The sequence below is a fragment of the Hirundo rustica genome, chromosome 4 (genome assembly GCF_015227805.2).
Source record: "Hirundo rustica isolate bHirRus1 chromosome 4, bHirRus1.pri.v3, whole genome shotgun sequence".
Taxonomy (NCBI): domain Eukaryota; kingdom Metazoa; phylum Chordata; class Aves; order Passeriformes; family Hirundinidae; genus Hirundo; species Hirundo rustica.
Genome location: NC_053453.1, coordinates 64,693,775 through 64,714,686, shown reverse-complemented (window position 1 = coordinate 64,714,686; position 20,912 = coordinate 64,693,775). Strand labels below are relative to the sequence as shown.

At 45.6% G+C, this 20,912-nt stretch overlaps 1 protein-coding gene across 2 annotated transcripts in view; it reads right to left on the bottom strand.

The window, feature by feature from the left end:
* Positions 1–20,912, bottom strand: part of TMEM178B (transmembrane protein 178B) — a 236,879-nt gene that overhangs the window by 9,537 nt on the left and 206,430 nt on the right. Inside the window, exon 4 of one of the 2 annotated variants that reach the window (XM_040061741.2) lies at positions 12,955–20,275. The exons of the other annotated variant lie outside the window; for it this stretch is intronic. Coding sequence (XP_039917675.1) covers positions 20,025–20,275 — 251 coding nt within the window. The 3' untranslated portion in view covers positions 12,955–20,024. Of the gene's footprint in view, positions 1–12,954; positions 20,276–20,912 lie in introns of those variants that run through there. 2 annotated transcript variants of the gene reach the window in all.

The following is a 20,912-nucleotide window of genomic DNA, read 5'->3' as shown; positions in this document are numbered from 1 at the left end:
CCTTTAAGTATTTAATGACCTAGGAGAGGTTTTGGGCATGCTGCCCAAAAGAAAATAGCTACAGCTCTTGAGGTACAGCTCAAGGATCCAACAGGTGCCTTTGTCCTGGCACCGGGCCAATTATGGTGAGAAGGGCATCCAAGTTTCTGGTTCTTTTGCCTCATAAGATCAGCCATGAAACTTAAACTCTTTCCTAATACGGGAACACCCGTTAAGGTGGGCGTGCACTGCTACACCCCCATAACTCACACCCTGTATCACACACTGCCAGCATTTGTTCTGGTGCAATCCTATCTGGGCTCAGTCAGGGAATGCAAAAATGCAGTCGACTTTAAGGAAAAAAGTGACACATGCCCCTGGTTTCGTGTTTGCTACGTGTTAGGAGCCATCTGCCAGCCCAGTACTCGGCCTGGCTGGAGGTTCCACTTAGTACCCTCTTGCATCCTCCTCATGTCCCCTCTGTCTGGAGCTGCTGAGGGAGGGGCTTCTGATCTCCAGCACCCTCACCCAGTTTAATGTGGGCTCCCCAGGATGCAGAATTTGTAGGAGATCCCTTTCCAGCCAGCCTTCCTGGGGCTGCAGGAGGGAGCCAGGACAGAGCAATCCTTTGTCAGCTCTCACTGTGGTTTGCAAATTTGGAAATGACTCATGGGGAACTGGAAATCAGTAACGTGGCTCCTCCTGGCCATTCTCTTGGTGGATGGAAGCTAAGCTGTAGACCTTGGGAACTGAGTTTGCCCTCAACCTCCTTGGATCTCTGCAAGCAGAGGGCGTGAGTTTTCCGAGCTGGCAGGAGTGAATGTGACAGCAAAGGAGAAATGAGAGAGGAAGGAGAACAAAGGGCTCTGCACAGAGGTGACACCCTTGAGGGCAGAGCTGGCAAGCTGAGACCTTGGTCTATTTGCACCAGCATTGCTATTTGTGGCTGGACGCAGAAAACGGTGAGGCAGTAAAAGGCCTTTTATTTAAGGTGCTGACACCTCAGGAGAAAATGAGAAAAAGAGAGGTGCTAAAAGAAAAATACATTGCTTTTCATTCTTCTGTCCTTTCACTTCTTCCTTAAATTTTATGGGATGAACTCACTCAATTTAAGTACTTGTCAGCAAAGGTCTGAGAGGACAATCAAGAGCCATCCACCCACCGTGCCAGCTGGGAACACTTCCAGGGGCCAGGTGCTGGCAGGTACCTCGGCACTGCCTGAAGGGAGAGCACTGCCTCCCTCCTCCTCTCTTCCCTCCCCACCAGGCAGTGAACCTGGTGCACAACCTCCTGCATTCCCATTAGCAAGTCCTGCGAGCCCCTGGGCTTCAGGAGCACATTCTGTGTTCAGGAATAGATCAACATGCTCCTAATAAATGTGCAGCTTGAGTCTTGCTCTACAGAGAAGTTGTGGGGCTGGTGAAAATTAATTTGTTACTGGCAAAATGACCAAAAAAGGGACTGTTTTATACAGGCTGGGATTATGCCACCTGGCAACATTTGAGCAGCGCTACCTCAGTAGATTTTACAATAAGCTCTTGCAGATGTTAGCATCCATCCCTGCTTACTCGTGGGCAAGGCAAGGCTGGCAGGTGGGTTGCAAGGTTTCCTGCAAGGCCATTCTGGATGGTGCTGTTACAGCTGGAGGAGGGAGGAAAGCCTGGCTGACTGCCTGTCCTGATACACAGCTTCCCTCAGGGCATCTTCCCATCTCTGCAGATGTGCTTCCACTTGCCAGGTGTGCCTTGGGAGCATTCAGACCCTGACTCAGACAAGGTGGATCTCCGTTCCAACCGTGAGTGTTCCCTTATCATCCTCCCTGGTGGGCTCCTCTTCGGGACTCAGTCCCAGAACAGAGATCTCAACCACGACAGAGCCTCCCAGATGAAAGGAAGAGCCGATGCGACGCACCTTTGACAGTAACAGCGATGACAGCTGCTACGAGCAAAGGCCACCCAGGACACAGAGCTGCTGTGCCACCCAGGACACAGAGCTGCTGTGCCACCCAGGACACGGAGCTGCTGTGCCACCCAGGACACAGAGCTGCTGTGCCACCCAGGACACGGAGCTGCTGTGCCACCCAGGACACGGAGCTGCTGTGCCACCCAGGACACAGGGCTGCTGTGCCACCCAGGACACAGGGCTGCTGTGCCACCCAGGACACAGAGCTGCTGTGCCACCCAGGACACAGGGCTGCTGTGCCACCCAGGACACGGGGCTGCTGTGCCACCCAGGACACAGGGCTGCTGTGCCACCCAGGACACAGGGCTGCTGTGCCACCCAGGACACGGGGCTGCTGTGCCACCCAGGACACAGGGCTGCTGTGCCACCCAGGACACAGGGCTGCTGTGCCACCCAGGACACGGGGCTGCTGTGCCACCCAGGACACAGGGCTGCTGTGCCACCCAGGACACAGGGCTGCTGTGCCACCCAGGACACAGAGCTGCTGTGCCACCCAGGACACAGGGCTGCTGTGCCACCCAGGACATGGAGCTGCTGTGCCACCCAGGACATGGAGCTGCTGTGCCACCCAGGACACAGGGCTGCTGTGCCACCCAGGACACGGAGCTGCTGTGCCACCCAGGACACAGAGCTGCTGTGCCACCCAGGACACAGGGCTGCTGTGCCACCCAGGACACGGGGCTGCTGTGCCACCCAGGACATGCAGCTGCTGTGCCACCCAGGACACAGAGCTGCTGTGCCACCCAGGACACGGAGCTGCTGTGCCACCCAGGACACAGGGCTGCTGTGCCACCCAGGACATGGAGCTGCTGTGCCACCCAGGACACGGAGCTGCTGTGCCACCCAGGACACAGGGCTGCTGTGCCACCCAGGACATGGAGCTGCTGTGCCACCCAGGACACGGAGCTGCTGTGCCACCCAGGACACAGGGCTGCTGTGCCACCCAGGACACGGAGCTGCTGTGCCACCCAGGACACAGAGCTGCTGTGCCACCCAGGACACGGAGCTGCTGTGCCACCCAGGACATGGAGCTGCTGTGCCACCCAGGACACAGGGCTGCTGTGCCACCCAGGACACAGAGCTGCTGTGCCACCCAGGACACAGAGCTGCTGTGCCACCTGCGGCCCCTGACTTGGCCGGGCCTCCCGGGAAGCTGCGCAACTTCACGGGAAAAGCTGAGCTCCGAACATGGTATTTTTAGACTGATTTCCTAAGGAAATGAGGGTTCTGTCGCTTCATGTTTGCCCATCTGTCCCCATCAAACTTTGGATCCACTGGTTATTTGCCAACAAGTTTGATGGAGCATAAGTAGTTTCAAAAATATTTAGGTTTCTATTTGTGAAAATCGGTAGCCGGGAAGTGACAAGAAGTGCTAGGTAATACATGAATATCTGTCTGACAGAGGGGAAGGAAGGGAGGACTCAGCAGCCACCCGTTCTGTCTGAAAGCTCTTTACAAACTTCAGCACATGGTATTTCTTGCTGCAGATATGGTGGGTAGAGAATTCCCAAAGGGAACGAGCTAGGTTAAATGAAGCAGAAACTGCAGCCTGTCAGAAACAGCCCAAATGTGAAACTGAGAACTAGAGGCTTTGTTCGATGCGCAGGGTGACACATTTCACTCAGCCTCCTTTGCTCTGACAGGTTTGCAGGAAGCTTGTAAGAACACATAACAGAAAAGAAGGAAATCTGCATCACTTTGAAGGGGTGGATATGTGGGATTGTTTCATGTTTCATATTTTACCTGCTGAGAGCCTTGTGTACCTGTGTGTGTGTGCTCACTTTCTTTAGTCATTAGAAAGCACTGAAGTACAAGTGGCTTTCTGTGCATAGTGGTTTCAAATACACATGGCCAGCTCCAAGTGCCAACTGCGGTTATAGGACTTTGCCTTTGTGTTTTATACCCTTCTCTCACCCTCCGCCTGCCTCTGCTTCTCCAAACCACATGCTCCTTATGGCAGGCTTTATTATTTCTCCCTTTATGTTCCTGGCATGCATTTTGAGTATTGCTGTGAACAGTTAGCAAAAGCCAAAGCAGGATACCTAATGCCTTCAGTTCTCCTGTTTAACACCTCCTGAAACACCCACCACCACCTCTGACTGAAAGGGCTGTCTCTGGGGAACTGAGCAGGGGAGAGATGATGGCCCAAAGCTTGGACTCTGTGGCCTCTCTCCAGCCGTATCTGCTGGCAGTAGAGCTCTCCTGCTGCTGGGCATGCCCTTGGGCCACCAGCTCATTTCCTGGTACAGAGCTGAGCTCTTTGCTATCACAGGCAATGCAGGCTTCACTCTGAGCAGTCTGCTCCTGGTGAGGTGTGCTTTGAATTTCAGAGCTGAGAAGGCCAAGGGTTTATCTCAGGATGGGAAGAAATAGCAGGGAATTAAACAGTCAAAGGAAAAGTGCAGTTTCTTACAAAGAAGCGGTCAGTGGTCAGTATTTGCAAGTCAATAGCAGACGCAGGGTAGCAGAGAAACTGGGTTTGAGGCATGCTGGGGGCACTGGGGAAAGTCAGGGTCCTGCATGGTGAGCTCTGGGATGGCAGCAGCCTCTGTCACTCCTGGCTGGTCACGGGTTCACTGCTTTGTTTGGCCTGGGTTAGCAGGCTGATAAAATCAGAGCTGAGCTGGCGTAGGCCTTCCACTTCTGTCTCATGCAAATGAACAAGCCCGATCTCTGTCTGAGCAGGGAGGGAGCAAAAATTTTAGTAAATGTAACTTGTTAGGTGGTCTGGTTTTGGTCTCTGCAGGAAAAGAGCTCAGCCGTGACTCTTTAGAGGGCCCCTGGGGAAGAGCCCGGTAATGTAACAGAATAATGAGTGTTGAGCTATGAAAGCATTTCATTACCAGCATCCTCACCCCATGCAGCCCCAGTCTGCTGCAGTTATCATGTGTGTCTGACAAGAAAGGTCACCGTGAGATTATCCTGTCTCTGAAACAGAGGGCTTGCATTCCAGCTGGGGGTCCTCACTCCCGGGTGGGCAGAAAACGTCAGCAGATACTCAAAGCAAAGGGGAAGCTGAACTTTGGGGTGCTCCTCAGGGACACAGCAGGCAATTTCTCTGCTCTGAAGAACTGGAGTTGTTGCTGCCTGTCCCTCTGTTCAACCTACTGAGGCCCCACTGTGTTGCAGATGAAGCTGAAAAGTGATTTCTTTCTCCCAAACCTAATTTTCAAAATTTGCATTATTTTCCTTCCTAATTTAGTAGTTCTTTCCCTTCACAACCAGCTGGAATCTTGAATAGATGGTGCTCATTTGAAACAGGAGCTGGACCACAAGAGATGAGCAGTCCTGCTACACTTCCCAAACTGAGCTGCCAAGTCCAGGCGCCCGGAATTGTTGGGGGGGCAGTGTCTGCTGACAGACAGCCTCAGCCCTTGCCTTCCTGACTGAGACAAGGGCGCAGCAAACCCTGCTCTTCCATGGCTGGCTTGTGTGATTCTGGGTTATTGACATCCCTCTGTTCATTTGCTCTGTGGTGAACTGCAGTTAATGAGTTTTCCCTTCTCTTGCTGACTGCTTTGTCTAGCGGCATTGCAGCCTTCTGTGTGACCCTGTGGCTCTCGTGTACCCTCTTGTGCCACAGAGCCGGACCCCAAGACGTGAGCAGCAGCCTGGAAAGCACCACAGAGCTGGCAGCAGCAGGGCTGGCAGCTCGGGCACTGCAGGGAGCAACAGCGAAAGGTGGGCTTAAAATTCAGCTCTCACGTGGCTAATGCAAACCTGGACTTTCATGCATAAATCTTTTCTGAAGTCAGGCCACTTTCTTTTCAAAATGCAAGCCCTTCCGTGACAGTGTCTCTAGCTCAACCTTCAAGCACCTGCTGGCTTTTTAAGTTCACGTTCTTCTCCCTTCCCTGTACAAGCGCTGAGCAGCTGAGCCCTCTGCCCCTGCCCCTGGGCTTTCCGTGCCATCACTGCCACAGGAGAGGGCACCTGCTTTCTCCCTTGCCACAAAGCAGGCTCTGCAGACTTCCATTTTTAGCACGGATGAATCACGTTTCCCCTGCTGATGGCAGAGAGCAAAGACCCGAGCAGCGGCGTCGCTGCTAGACGTGAGCGGTGTGGCTGAGCAGATGGGGATGGCCGGGCGGGCGGCTGTGCTTGGTGAACAGGGAGAGGAGAAACTTCATCCAAAAGGTTTTGACACCTCGTGGTGCTGGATATGCCACTGTAACACCTCTGTTCCCTTTGTTTGCTTTGGGGAGATTGCCGGCTTCTGCATCCCCAGCCAGCTCTTCCCTGCTCCCGCTCTCTGCTTTGCCCCTCAGGCAATACGAGTGGGTTCTCTTGAAACGTGGCAAAAATAGGCACATTCTTGGAGTTCTGCGTTTAGTATATCACCAAGATTCCTCCCTTCCTCAGCCATTAGTGCCAGGGAAGAGGTCAAGAAATTTCTGCCAGTACTGCTGGGGTTTTGGACAGGGAATTGTCTTTTGCACTTCTCCATTCTGATTCTTCATTTGGTTCCTTACTACTGCTGGAGTTTTAGACGGGACCTCTTTGGGGGCAGGAGGGACTCCATCCTAAAAACTGCAGGAGACTCTTTGTTTTGCTACAATACCTAATTCAGGCAAAAAGAGTCAACACAGACAATTTTGATATTTAACACCAACAAAATAATCAAGTTTAAAAATACCTTGCCATAATTTTTTTAAAAATAGTTTAGTTCTAGATTAATTCATTTAAAACTCAATAATTAAAAAAATAATATTTGTGCTTTTCTCTTTGATCCACTCTTTTGCTTTTTCTTCTGTTAGGACAGTTGCAAGCACTTTTGTCTATTTCTTTTAATGTCTTTTTTATACATTTGAGGTAGTTTTGATACCTTTCTGTTTGTTATGAATACCTTGAACACTGGGTGTTCAGCCTGGGACACCTGCAGCCCGACTGGCCACACACTCCAAGCCCTACAGAAAATGCATGTCTGCTGCATGATTGTCTGTCTGCTGCATGATTGTCTGCTGCATTGTTGCCTGCCTGAGGATACAAGTGCAGTGAGGAAGCAGTAATATCAGTGCAGCGTTGTGCCTGCCAGGTTTCCTGAAGCCCTTACAGCTGAGCACTGGAAACCCGACAGGCTCCAATCCATATTCAGTTTTAGTTGTTTATTTGCTGGGGGAAGGTGGGAGCTAAACTACTCTGCTGTCTCTATACATTTCAATCAAATCACAGACTTCAACACATTAAGTGGCTCCAAAAAGAGATTAATGGTGTTAGAGTACATGCAGTACTCTAATATCAAGGCTCCAGCAGGAATCAATCCCTTCGATGACAGACAGAAAAGCTCCTCATAAACAGTCACATTGAGATCCTGCTTGTGTTTGTAATGTTTCGTACAGTGATTCTGATCAGAAGCCATCTAATCTTTATTATTGTTAGTTTTCAAAGAGCGTTTCCCATACTCCACAGCTCAGAGAACACCCACAGCCCAGTTTTGCTCTCTGTCCTCCATCCTTCTGTGAGGATGGGGACGGTCAGAGGTGTCCGGTCCCGCTCCTGACACAAGCAGACTCAACCTCTTAAAACACACAACATGATTTTTTTTTATTTGTTTAATCAGTTTACATTCCACAACTGACAGTTTACTTATTTATTTTTTAATTCTCCATGAACAAGTTGTTTAGTTAGTTACCAGACAAGATTTTAATCGATGGAAATACAGTATTCTGTGCCAATCTGAATAAAACCAAAACAAATCAAAACAAAAGGGAGATTGTAAGATGTAGCCAGTTTTTCAGCAAAGTCCTGTGATGCTTTCTGCAACTCTTGTCTTTCAAAGTTATAGGGGTTTGTTCATTATCCCTATTAGTTCCCTGATCTCAACCCTGCCTCTAAAATGTTCCTTCAGGGCCACAGTCCTGCAAACACTTATGCACATACACAAACACCTGTGTGTCTGCAGATTAGCACCTTGGATTAACAGAACAAGAAATTTGGGGGTGTTTCATGTTTAAACAAATTCTGTTCGCCTCTGCTGCAACAGATTACAGGAAGAAATGGAAAACTACAATACACTTGATGTCACATTACTTATGAAATTAGCCACCACACTCACATCTCACCAGAACAACCTAACAAAATAGTCAGTGGTTGTTGATGTATTGTTAGCACCGATGGCCACAGGAGCCACTTCGCCCCTAACAGCAGCACAGAGGTCCCAGCCTCACAGGCAATGTCACTCTCTATTACTTCTGACAGCTGGATGTTACTACCCAAAAGTCATAAAACTCTATGTGTATTGGCTAAAAAGTGCTCCACTGGTTGAGCAGCTGCATACACAGTTCAAATATCCTTTACAATGTCCAAACCATAACCAGAAATGGACATGGTTTTGGACTTTTCAAAATATGTTAAAGTTTTATAGATTTCAATGTAATTCCCAGTCTAGCAAAGCACTTAGGCCTGTGCCTAGCTGTAAGCATGACAGTAGCATACTTAATGGGAAATTTATGCCTGAAATTACACAAGTGCTTTGTGGGATCAAAGCTCTGTAGCAGTGCTCTGAAGAAATCAGGATCCTGAGTGTCCTAATCCTGGCTTTCACATTTACAGCCACCGCAGATTTGAGTAAACCCAGCTACAGCCTGGATTTTCCAAAGTGCTGAAAAGAGAAGGAACCACCTGCAGCTGGTAGAAATTGTGAGGGGGCATCAAACCACTAAATAGAAGATCTTTTCCCAGGCTTTTGGCTTCCCATCTCAAAAATGGCTATAATACCTACCTGCCTCAGACAGGTCTGATGGGACTCATTCTTGTAAAATTTTCTATAGAGAAAATATGCCAGATAAATGTGATGTATTGCTGCATTTCACTGAATATGCCTGAGTATTGTGGCATTCTAGGTCTTTCTTAATCCAGTTTTGATGTGTGTGTACTGCACTTAGAGGAAACATAAACAGCTGGCCAAGATGTACCCGCATGACAAATGTCCTGTACTAGTCATATTATTTTACTTGGGAATGTCCTAGGAAAGTGCTGACATAGTTCAATTTGCAGGCATTTAAGTGAATTATTATCCTAAGCCTCCCAAACTGTCAATTAGAAACAGTGATGACTGCAACTTTCATCATCATCAAAGGATGATTATGGGAATTGTTTCGTTTCTTCTGAGCAAGAAAAAAAAAAGATTATAAGGAAAAAAGGACCAATGAGAAAGTCAAGAAAGGGAAACCCTCCAAAAACTTTTGGCCAGTGTGGTAGCGTGTGGTTAGGCTGAATATTACTTGGGGCAGAAGAAATCCTGAAGAGCAAATATCTTCATGAGATGCACCTACAGTGGATGGTGGGGAGTCCAGTGCGCCTGGTTTCTCCCTGCCCCTTGTACCCAACGCTCGTGCCCTCACACAGGAGTGTTCTGCACACCCACACACATTTCCCACGGGCACGAGTGGGGGAGTGAGAGTCAGACACGCGCGCTGAACTGGCCAAGAGTTTCATGGGCAGCAGGGGAGCTTGCAGGGGAAGGTGACACTGGAGCTCTGATGGCCTGAGAGCTCCACCCATTCTCCTTCCTTACCCCCAGGATTGCCCCAGTGCCAGGCATTGATTGCTCTGTCCCATGGAGCCCGGCAATTCGCTCCCTGCAGCAGAGTCACAGGAGTGGTTATGGCTTTCATTAGGAGGTCAGACGGGTTTTCTTGAGACAAAGTGGAAAGTTATCCAAGAAGATAATCCAAATGTGTCCTGGGGGTGAGAGGTCAGGCAGGCCTCCCCTTGGCAAGCCACACCTTGGCAAAGTGAACCCAGCAGGAAGGAGAATGTGCATGGCTGTACGCCAAGACTGCCTCAAAGAACGGGGAACAAAGATAAACTGGTATGGAGTCACCCCTTAGAACCTCCTCACATGTGATGTTGTGCATTGACTTTATCACCTTTTTACAGGAGGTTTTCTTTGACACCAAAACTCTGAAAAATGTGCAAAATCCTCGTGGGACACTGTGAGTCAAGAGTTCAACCTTTGGGAGTCCTACAGCCCAGTACCTTCCTCACCCCTCTCACAGAGAGGAAGGGCAAAAGAGTGATGATGAGAATTCAGGAACATTCTGAAAAATCTTGCAAAAAATGGTGCTGCATCCTTAAATTTGATATATTCTCAAGCTCCTCCTCATTTCCAGAGTACACTCTTAAAGCCTTTATTTCTGTTTCACAGACATCTCAAATAACAAAACAGTCACATATGCAAGAGCTGGCATGGAATGAAATTTAGAGAAAAACGTCTTTACAGGAAGCATGTCTGTATTCTCACACACAGGGATGAAAAGGAAGAGAGGGAGACAGAGATATATATATCTTACTCCTCAAAAAAGGGAAAGGGAGAAGAGGAGAAGAATGTCAGGATGTTACACTATAGCTTGGGCAAGGTAGTACCATGCTGAAAAATAACATTTGATCCCTGGAATTCAGCTTTATCTTCAGCTTTCTAGCTAAAGTCTTTCCTTAACTACTGGTACACGGTATTGAATCTTCATTTTACAGTTCCCTGCAGGTCAGCTGAAGTCCCTCTTGTCAAAACCTTAACAGTATTTTTAAAAATAAAGTTGTTCTGAGAGATGGGTGGAGATTGTCAAGTCACTGACTTAAATTTAGAAACAAATGTAGAAACAAACAGTAGTGACAATACATTGGCACGAGATCCAAAGTTCACTTAGCCTTAGTGTTTTCTGAAATAAGTTTAATTTTCCCACCCCTCTGACTGTGTTTATTTTATTCTGGTAATATATGGGACTATATAAGATTTCCAATGTTCTAATACTAGATTAAATTGCTGGTCCTTCTAGATAGACTCGCTATCAATATGCAATTCCAAATTTTAGCTCTGAGAGACTGTTACCATAAGATGGAGATGTACATTCATCCTTGTCAGAGCAGCTTTCTGAATAATACAGCCACAGCCTCTTGTTGAGTCCTCAGTTTGGTTTTTCTGAGGACAACTATAATCCCAACAATAAGGGATGAAATTGCAATCTCTTTAATCTCCATGTAAGCTGTTTGTAAAGCAGTTATTAACATTGAAAAAAAAGAATATGAAACTCCCCAGACTGTATTTTGGAGGAGAATTTTTTGATTATCACTACCAGCTAGTTGGCTTTTTCAGGCCAGTTTGGGGATAAAGCAAGAAAAGTAACCTTTGAACAGCTCAGCTGTTCAAACGTTTAAGATGTAAATTCACTTTTTGAACTGCTTCAGCAGTGCCCAGGACTGGCAGAGAAAGGTGAAGAGTTCAGACCAAGGACCTCTGACCTCCAGCACTGGGACCACCCAGTCATCTGTGCCTGGAGGCCACCACAAGGCACTCACCTCAAATACTATTTCCAGGGGTTGGGACAAGCCCTATCCTTTGTAGTCATGTTGCAGTTGGGGAGGGGAAGGCTGTTGTGAACATCTTTTGTTCCAACAGACTTTCACAATTAAAATCTGTGTTTTACAGGTGAGCCCAGGCCATGCACCCAAAGCACACAGACACAGCTGATTTCCATATGGATGCCCTTCTGCTCTAGGTACCTGATCGCCTCACTGTGATTTAAGATCTTTTGAGATCTTGTGATCACCCAAGATAGGTGAGTGGTCATTGCGTGAAGCAAGAAGGAGCTCCTAAAGCTTAGATGTCAGTTTTGCTAGGTCACCATCTGTAAGCAACAGTCTCTCTTCACTACCTGTAGAAGAAGCCAAGGGAGACGAGCCCATTAACATCATGAACTCAGTTAAGTGGCTAAGGTTAACGGGGACAAAGGCAGGTCAGAAAATCCCAGCCTTTCGATGGCTCAGTGTCATCCACAAAGGTGCTCCTCCCAAACGGACACCTAAAGAGAAGAACAGCATCTGTACAAAGGGCCTCCTAATAAAGGACAAGAGAATCAATTGAGAGAGCTAATGCTGAACAGAAATTCTACCATTGCTTTTTCAGTCCATTCCTTTTCCTTAAAAAAGCCCTTGAGACCCAGTCCTTTGACTGGATGTACGTGTGTGGGTGTGTGTGCCGCTGACTTAAGTGTGGTACCCCTCCTCAACTGGTGCAATGGAAAAATGAGGACTTTCCTGGGAAATAGTACTTTTTAGTTTGTTTTGGTTTAAATCTGACATACATGAGGGTTGTGAAAAAGAAACAGTCCTTTGCCTGAAATTCTGTACATCAACCTCAAGTTATTTCAGGCAATCATGAAGATATGGACATTTTTCATAAATTTACAAATATATATACAAATATACACATATATACAAGTATATGTGTGTCAGCCTATGGGCTAGATTTAATAATGCTTTATTCCAGCCACACACACAAGTGTAATGGTTGTTTTTTACAAAAAGAGATTGGCAGAAAGTTGGAGTGACTTAGCAGTGACTTTTCCTACATCTGCAAAAGATCCTTAAGTGGGCTGACATAGAAGTGCAGCCCCCTTACCTAAGTCCCCTCATCACATATATACATAAATAGGACCCAGTCTTACATCTGCTAATGAAACAAATTTCTCCTTAATCCCAATGACCTGTAGTCAGAGAATTTTACTTGAGAAAGAACTGGAAGTTCAAGCCCATTTTAGACACAGTTTACAGTTTTGAAAGTTGTAAAGTCTGTCATACTAAGCGTCAAAATGCTTAAAAATAATTAAAGTTACTGCAGAAAAATACCTTCAAAAGTTCCCAAATATGCTTTTCTGTGTAAGTAGGGGAAATTTTGTCTTGCAAAAAATCAAACTGCAAATACATAGATATAAACACTCTAAAGGATGGAAATTGCCACGTAAAAATAGTAACAGTTTAAATTAGATATCTGTGATTGCTGTTGGTGCCCAGGAGTTATAAATAATTCAGTACACTCTGACTGAACGGTCTAAGGCTGCACTTTTGTTATTCTGATTACTCTAACTTTTATCTTATGATCTATATTGTTAATGAATAACTCTTTGTAAAAAAAAAAAAAAAACAAAAAAAAAAAAAAACAGCCTTATGCTGTACAGCCAGAAGAAAACTCTTATTGAGACAAAACATCATGAGAGTTTAAGCAAATTAGGACTGTATAAGTTTAAAAAAAAAAAAAAAATGTAGGCACCAAAAGCATTTAGTGTTTTACTTACTGTCTAAAGAGGAATTGGATGCTGAAGCTGTTTGGCATATTAGGCCCCAGGAGACTAAGGCCATGACTGATTCACACTCCTTGGAGTCTACATCATTTTACATAGTCTACATCTACATACTGAGGCAAAACCCACAGGTTTTTGAAGGCTTTACCCTTTATCTCACCGACTGCAGAATTGGTGTTGCTGCTTGACTATTTCTGACCTGCTGGCATAGTAACAAGGCCACTGGAAGGAACTGCCTTTACAGAGATATTCCTGTGTCCTACTGTCACAGGCAGGGCTCAGACCCACGGGATGTGCAGCTCCCTGCTATGCCCAGCGGCTTTAACCACAGTCTTCATGCTGCCAACAGCCCGCACAAGCCCTCTGCAGACTCAGGAATGGCACCGCCTCTTGGCACAGTGGGATTGTTAACACTAGGGGATTGTAAACATTTCTGATTTGGAGGGGATACACTGGAATCTCTTCCTTAAATAGCCAAATACTTTTTGATGGAAAATACCAAATTTATCTCGGCTGTATTTTGCTTCCTCATGCACCTCCAGCAGAGAGTTTGCATGAGATCTGCGCGCACCACCTAACAGGGACACACGTGGCATCTGAACAGCATAGCAACTCCTGAGTTCAGTATAAAAGAATGGAGAACAATTATGCTGCATTTTGTCATGTATTTTCTGTCTGTGTAGGACACAGGTTTTACAGGTTCCTGGCATCCACATCATGTGGGATGTGCACATGTGTGTGTTTAAGGAAAGAAGGGAGTGAGAGTGCCCATGTATACACACCCCATGCAGGAAAACTTTGGAAGTCACTTTTTGCCACGGTGCAGGAGTGTTAATCAGTGATAGAAGAACATAAAAGTGCAGTCTGAGAAGGGTCTGACAATTCCTGCTGCTGAGGGTAACGTTGGATTATCCTCACAGAATTCTACCAATTTTGAAGCAACTGCTGTTGGGTCTCCTTTTTTTTCCCTCTCCCACTTTCCCCTGGAGATAACCCATCTGAGACTGATATTTTCATTGAAAGTCTTCCCTGAACAAGGGGAGGACAATTGATCTGTGATTCTGGAGCGCTTTACTAGAGGTGACCAGAATTTCATTTCCCTCTATTGAGGCAGTTGTCCCGACACTTTCTCAAGTTAAATCCTAAACTTCTGCAGAGCGTACTGCAATTAAATTGACAGCATTGTGTCAGGCTCCAGTTCTCCAACTGATGTCAACATGGAGCTTGTCAGAGCCCCTGGCACCAGCAGCATTTGTTGTCAAAATGCTGCAATCTATAATTATGGCTCTGAAGAAGGCTCTGTGATTGGTGTGTTAGTGGGGCATACAGGATGGAAACCCTAAATTGAACTGTGGGGACAGCAGGGAGGGAGGGGAGGTTTCATCTGATGACTTTCTTTCTAAAGCCAAAGAATAGATATTGTGAGTGTGTAAGCACACATTTCATTTCCAGTGTTAACCAAGACAACAGTACAACATTTTCTAAGGCACCTGAGCTGTCTACGAACCTAACAGACTATGGAATAGTTGCATTATATTCCTGGCTATGACTGGAAACAGTGGACTGTAAGTTTTGAGCCAAGCCCTGTTTTTTGAGTTTATGGATCTGGCCTGGAATTAGCAATCAAACTTTAGGTTTTTTTGAACTTTGGCTCCTGACCTTGAAAATTCATCTGTCGCTAACCTTTACATGCCATTTGTGTCTCATGCTTGTTTTTTACTCTTTGTCTGTCATTGGTACCTGGCAATCATTCAGAGCTGTCTCAGTTTTTCACCTTGAGTCTTCCCTTGCTAGCTGCATCAGTGCATTGGTGTGGACCATGAAGGAGTGGGAAACCTGGGGGCAAGAAAATGCAGTGGTGGTTCGTGTGAATGTGCCTGAGCATTCCTGTAGCCCTTCTAGGCCTATGTAGAGACACACAGAAGAAAGAGCCCAAATGAGGCATGTCTTTACTTAAGCTATACTTGGTAACATATGATTTTCCCTTCATTTTGCTGCTGGCAGTTAGCGTGGCACTCAAGAATTAAGGACAGATTACAGTGATTTTCTTCTGAGCTCTGCTTATCAGTGGGACTCCAGGGATGAGCCTGATTCGGAGGCGCTGCACGGTGGGTAAATGGACAGCCATGGAGACACAGTCTTCCAGGAATGCTTGGGAATCTGAGAAAGCCCCTGCACATCAATTCCCTCCTTCAGCAACTTTGCTTTATTCACCATCTATTGAATTGCACAGCTAACATGCCATGACTAAAAATGGTCCCAAAGGACTCGTGTCCACAGGAAAGCAGAATACCTGCACACTCACAATTCACTCCTGGGAGCATGAAGATCCTCTGTTTAGAGGACTCTGAGGATGCTTTTTTTCCCACTTTCCTTTGTTATTGCAGCTAGAATAACATTTTAAAAAGTAATGGCAATTTTTCAAAAGCAAAATTTCAAAGAAATTGCTCTGGTCACTGGTGGCTTGTGATCCACTTGTGACTGGATCCCTGGGGTAGAAGAAAAGAAAGCCCAACTAGAAAAAGGACTGGAGAGACTGTACTATTTTGATGAGGAAAGATCAGTGTGTTTGCAGGGAGGAAGAAGGGATTGATGATATATACAAGTGGCTAATATGGGTCAGGAAATTTAACACTCAAAAACAGCTTTAGCTTGAAGAAGGAGGTGTCCTATAGGGCACGTAGGATACAGGGCATGTATGCTGGTGCCACACAGTCCCTTCACATGTGCAGTGTCCCAGCAGGGATGGACAGCAGAACCCCTGCAGCTGGCTCCTTACAGTCACAGGGCAACACAACTGAGTCCCTGCACACAAAACCTCGGCCTGCAGGTCACAGTGGGTTGAGCCAATTCATCCAGCATCCTTAGGATGGGCATTTTAGGATATCTGTGTTCACCGCGCTCCAGTGGCTCCGAGGTCTCTGGAGCATAGAGATGTGTTTGTTGTTCCAGAAGTGCAACACGAAAGGCTACATGTGGGAAAGAGCCTGCCAAATATGGATCCTGCATTTCCACCTCACAGAAATGGAGACTAAGAACATACTGGTTGCTCAGGCTAGGACAGAGTGTCACCTTATCTTCAGGGGAAGGATGAGAAAAGAGCGTGGGCTGGAAGATGAATGTCATCCAGGAAAGCACATTCTTGACTTTAAGCATATGAATAGTCAACCAAAGTTAAGGGGATTAGTCACATGCTCCAAGTAAAGCACATGCTTAGGCACTTGGCCAGAACAGATCTGAGGGACAGGGTCAAGCCCCTTAATGCTAGGATCACTGATAACAGATTTCTAATTAGCTGCTCCTCCAACTAAGAAACCACTCACTAGTCAAAAAGCTTCAATCTCTGTTCAGAAAGATACTTCAAAGCCTCCCCCAAAACACAGAAACTCTGAGTAACTGTGAGTGTGCTTCTGCTCAGGAGAGATGGAGACACTAACCATCACAAATTTGCATCTGAATGTATTCTGGATCAACCCTGCTCTAAAGTCTGAGCACACAGAAGGCGTGGTGGGGCTGAGACCCCTGTTCAGGGGAAACACAAGGGACTCCTCCCAGTTCTGTGAGATGCACGGAGGGAAATTCACAATCTCCCAAATGAGATCTGCCCTTACTTAAAACAATGATGAGAGAACTGGTGTTTGGACACGGTCCTTTTGGGGATCCAGCTGGAGATTAAAGTGAGATGATCACCTGCTGCTTCAGACATTCCCACAGTTTTTAAGATGCTTTATAGCCACCCAGGCCTTATGGACCCTATGCTAGAGCAAGTGGAGAATCACAGAACTAGCCCAAAGATTCAGGGTGAACACTTTTCTGTTGTAAATAAAAATAACCATAACCCTCTTCCACCATGGCCACACACAGACAGACGCACAGGCTTATATACAGCTTGTAAACCAACACCATCAGAGAATACTTAATTGAGGCAAAACTGGTTTTATGCCAGCTGCAGAAAAAAAGGAAACCTTTGAAAATGCATCAAACAGCAAAATTGCTTCCATTTCTTTAAATCTTACTTCTATGCCTCTTCCAAAACTGTATCTGTAGAATACACCCTGTGAACACTCATGGACCACTCAAGCATACATCATCACAGGAGCTGCTGCACTGCTCTGCCTGCCACAGGGCCTGATGGTAGACTCCATATAGGTACCTCTGTGACTCTTGTTTGCCTGTGTCACTCCAGATATCTGTATTTACATGAAACACCTTTCCTATCACATTCAGCACTGCAGCGGAGAAAGAAAAGTTTGCATTAAAAGCTGTTTTAATTAAACAGCTGTGACTTTCCTAATAATTTCTTACCAAGAAGTTGTGTTTTTTTCAAAATTTTTCATGCTTTGAATAAATGAACAATTTTTAATAGGTTTGTTTGTTTGTTTGTTTCCAGTCACTGGCTTTCTGCGTTCAGCTTTCATTTAGCTCTCCAAGGCCATTTTTGTTTTAAATTTCCTTCTTCTGTTCAATGGTAATTCATCAACCTCCTTACCAAGTAGGCACTTGCACAGTCAAATTATTTCAAAACTTTTCAAAACCACTCTATTTGAAAACCTTCCCAGAAAAAAAATAAATAAACCAATCTGCTTAAAAAGTAAGTTTCTTCAAAAGGCTAGTATTTTCAACTCTAATAAATAAGTAATTTCTCTGGTTACATCTAATGGAAAATGAAATTGTGAAATTTCAGTTGACAGGGATGGCACTTCAGTGGAAACACACTGACTTAGTAGCTGGCATTGACACGTTTGGGGAATCTGTAGAAAACAGAAAACAAAAGCTAGGTAGTTGAGCAAGAATGGAAGAAACCCAAATCTACTCTACTCCAACATGCCCTCCAGAAACTTCATTTCTTTGAGCACTCTTAATACAACTACATGTGTAAGAAATATTTGTTAGTTGGATATTTTTAAACTAAGCAATACTGTTTCTTGCCAGCTGTGCAAATGGCATGACCTGGAAATTAATGTCTGCATATCTGTGCAGCAGGCACAGGCTCCTTCACCTGGTGAGATATTTTAGATGGAAAGGATGACTTCTTATTGACTAATGAAGACTGATATTATGCAGCTATCATGTAAGAAAGGATTGCTGGTACTATCCCTGAATTAAGAGCATGTAAGGTTGGATTGATTTTGGGGAGACCTTTCTTCTTTGCCCTGTCTCCCTTTGCCTGCATATTTGTCAGTGGTGCCCTCACTCTTGCACATGGCAATTCAGTCATCCTTCTTCAGAGTCCCTTTGGCTACACCCTTGGCCCTTCTTCCCCACCTTCCCCTCAGCCACTGGTACCCTGCAAGGACCCACTGTCCTCACAGCCAAAATTCTTTTCTTCCTCTAATGGCATTCACCCACCTCTCCAGACTTAGCTGTTCGTTTAACTCAGGGACCTATGACCTGAATGATGGGAAGAGCAGAGGGAAGGAAAAAGGAGACAATAGGAAGAGGAGTAGCAGGAAAAAGAGAAAGACCAAAAAAAGAGAGAGAGTTCCATTTGCAGATTCACAGTTATATCATACAATGCTTAAGCTCATGGGAAATGGATCTCTGTTCTTGGCATCTGACCCTTTCACATCCATCTGTACACAGTTCTCCCAGATGGAGAGAGGAGATGTCCAGTGAACCGGGGCAGTTTCCAAAGATGAGATGTGGGAAGGTCTTTTTTGGCATACATGAACACAATGAGAGGCATCTCTTACTTCTCTTATACAGAAATTAGCTCCCTTTTCCTCCTCCACAATGGCTTTTGCCCAATTGTCTCGAACATCCAAACTGGAAATGATGAAATCCCATTCCAACAAATCCCTGGGAAGAACAACTACCCAGACTCCCCCCACCTCCCTTCTCTGTGGTCAGTCTTCCCCTGGATCCACCATCCTGAACTCTCAGAAGCTCCATGAAAAAAAACCTTCTGAAATCCACCAGAGAAGATGTGCTGTCTCAGACCTGATGGCTTTCCTCACGCTTCTGCAGTTGCAGTGCCTCAGTCTTGGGCCACAAACACAGCATGGATGGTTTAGTGGACAGTCAATTGCAATGTTTTAAATTTTTCTTTTTGTTAAAAAAAAATAAAGAAAGAAAGGAAGAAAAAGTTATACACACATGTATCACAGCATTTTCAAAAGGCCTTCTGCTGCATTTACATTAGCAGTTCAGCCTCAGTTGTAAGCCTGGATGTAAGGCAGCTGGAAGATTAAAACCGCATTGTTGGAAAGTCCGCTGAGAAGTCCTCTTGGAGATTTTTATTGTTTTCCGGTTTTATTTTCTTAGATGTTTTTTATTATTATTATTAATTATTATTCTCACTTGTTTGCTTCTCTCTAAAGTTTAGCAGGCAAAGAGAAAATGCTTTTCTGCTTTTCCTCACACATTCCGTCCATTTTGTTTTCTGCGTTTTAAGGAGGAAAAAATCCGAATCAAAACCAATGACATGACAGGCTTCTGTCATTTTGTTTTAAGAAAGAAAAAGAACGTGGGGGGGTTTCTGATAATGGCTTTGAGGAGGTACGTTGTTGAAGTGGCTCAAATGCTTCATTTGTTCCTTTGCTTGCTGTTTGCATTTTCCCTTCTGGCTGCAATGTACATGCATTTTTTGTCACACCCCCCCCCCCAACACCTCTGCCCCCACCATGTCCTGTACAGATTCTGGTTCCAGATTCCCCACATGGATCCCCTGTTCCCCCTCCCATATGGCAGTAGGTAGGTGCAACTTTAAGTTCATTTGACCTCTAAGGTATGATGCTGAAGTTAAGAGTTGGATGGAAGAGCCACATGAGAGAAAAGCTTTCCCATCACCGTGAGAAAGAATGAAGCAACACAGAGTCCAGTGGAGATGTGAGTGCCGTGTTGGACTCAGCTCTACCTTGGCACTGGCATTAATTTGAGTTTTATATAATTATATATATATATATATATATAATTATATACATGTATATGCATGTATAGGCATACATAGGCATATATATATATGTGTGTGTGTGTGTGTGTGTGTGTACTTGTTTGCTATTTGTTTTAGCACACTGTCCCATTCTCAGGTCTAGATTTGGGGCAGTTGGTCCTGGGGACAGGCTGGACAGAAGGGGCCAGAGTGCAGAAGAAGCCAGAGATCAGAGTGAGGCCCAGGCCCCCCCACGCACAGAACATGGACCAGCCATAGCCATGGCTGATGTCGTCGGGAAGTCCGTACAGGTAGCGGGGGTAGCGGGAGAGCTCAAAGTTGATTCCAGCCACGCACGTGCACAGTGAAATGATGCAGAAGGTTCCTGGAGGAGAACGGGAAGGGGTGGAGGAAGGAGGAAAAAAAACAAAGAGAAGTTAGAAGAGTGATAGACATACCCCTTTCCAAGCTGCCCGAGAAGAGCTGGTGCAAGCAGTAAGGAAGTGCCTAAGGGAAGACTTTGTATAGGGAGTTGGCTTAGTCTGGAGGCTCCATGGGGAAAGAACTGAGTGCCACCAGAGCCTTGAGTATTGATCTCCTGCTGAACAGAGCCATATGGAGAAACCTCAACAAGAATACTTTTTCATTATGAGCACTCCCTTGGGAACCAGAATGCTCCATGGAACCATTGACTTTTCTGAAACTTTTCTTTAGACAAATACAGAGTGAATAATCTTGTTTTGATATTTTGGGGATGGAAAATAACCTTGAATTTTTTGTTTCATTCCAATTTTCAGTGATAGACTTTACAGAATATCACAATATGCTTGACATATTCTGGCTCTGTTGAAATGTACATTTGAACTTATGTGGGAGATTTTCTTTGTGCTTTTCTTATATCAAAAAACAGAACTTTCCATTATACAGTCTCCTTTTAAATATCACTTTAAAACTCTTTAAATCCTTCACAAAACTCAGATTCTGTCCTCTGCATGACTCCAGTTTCAATCTAGATGCCCTCT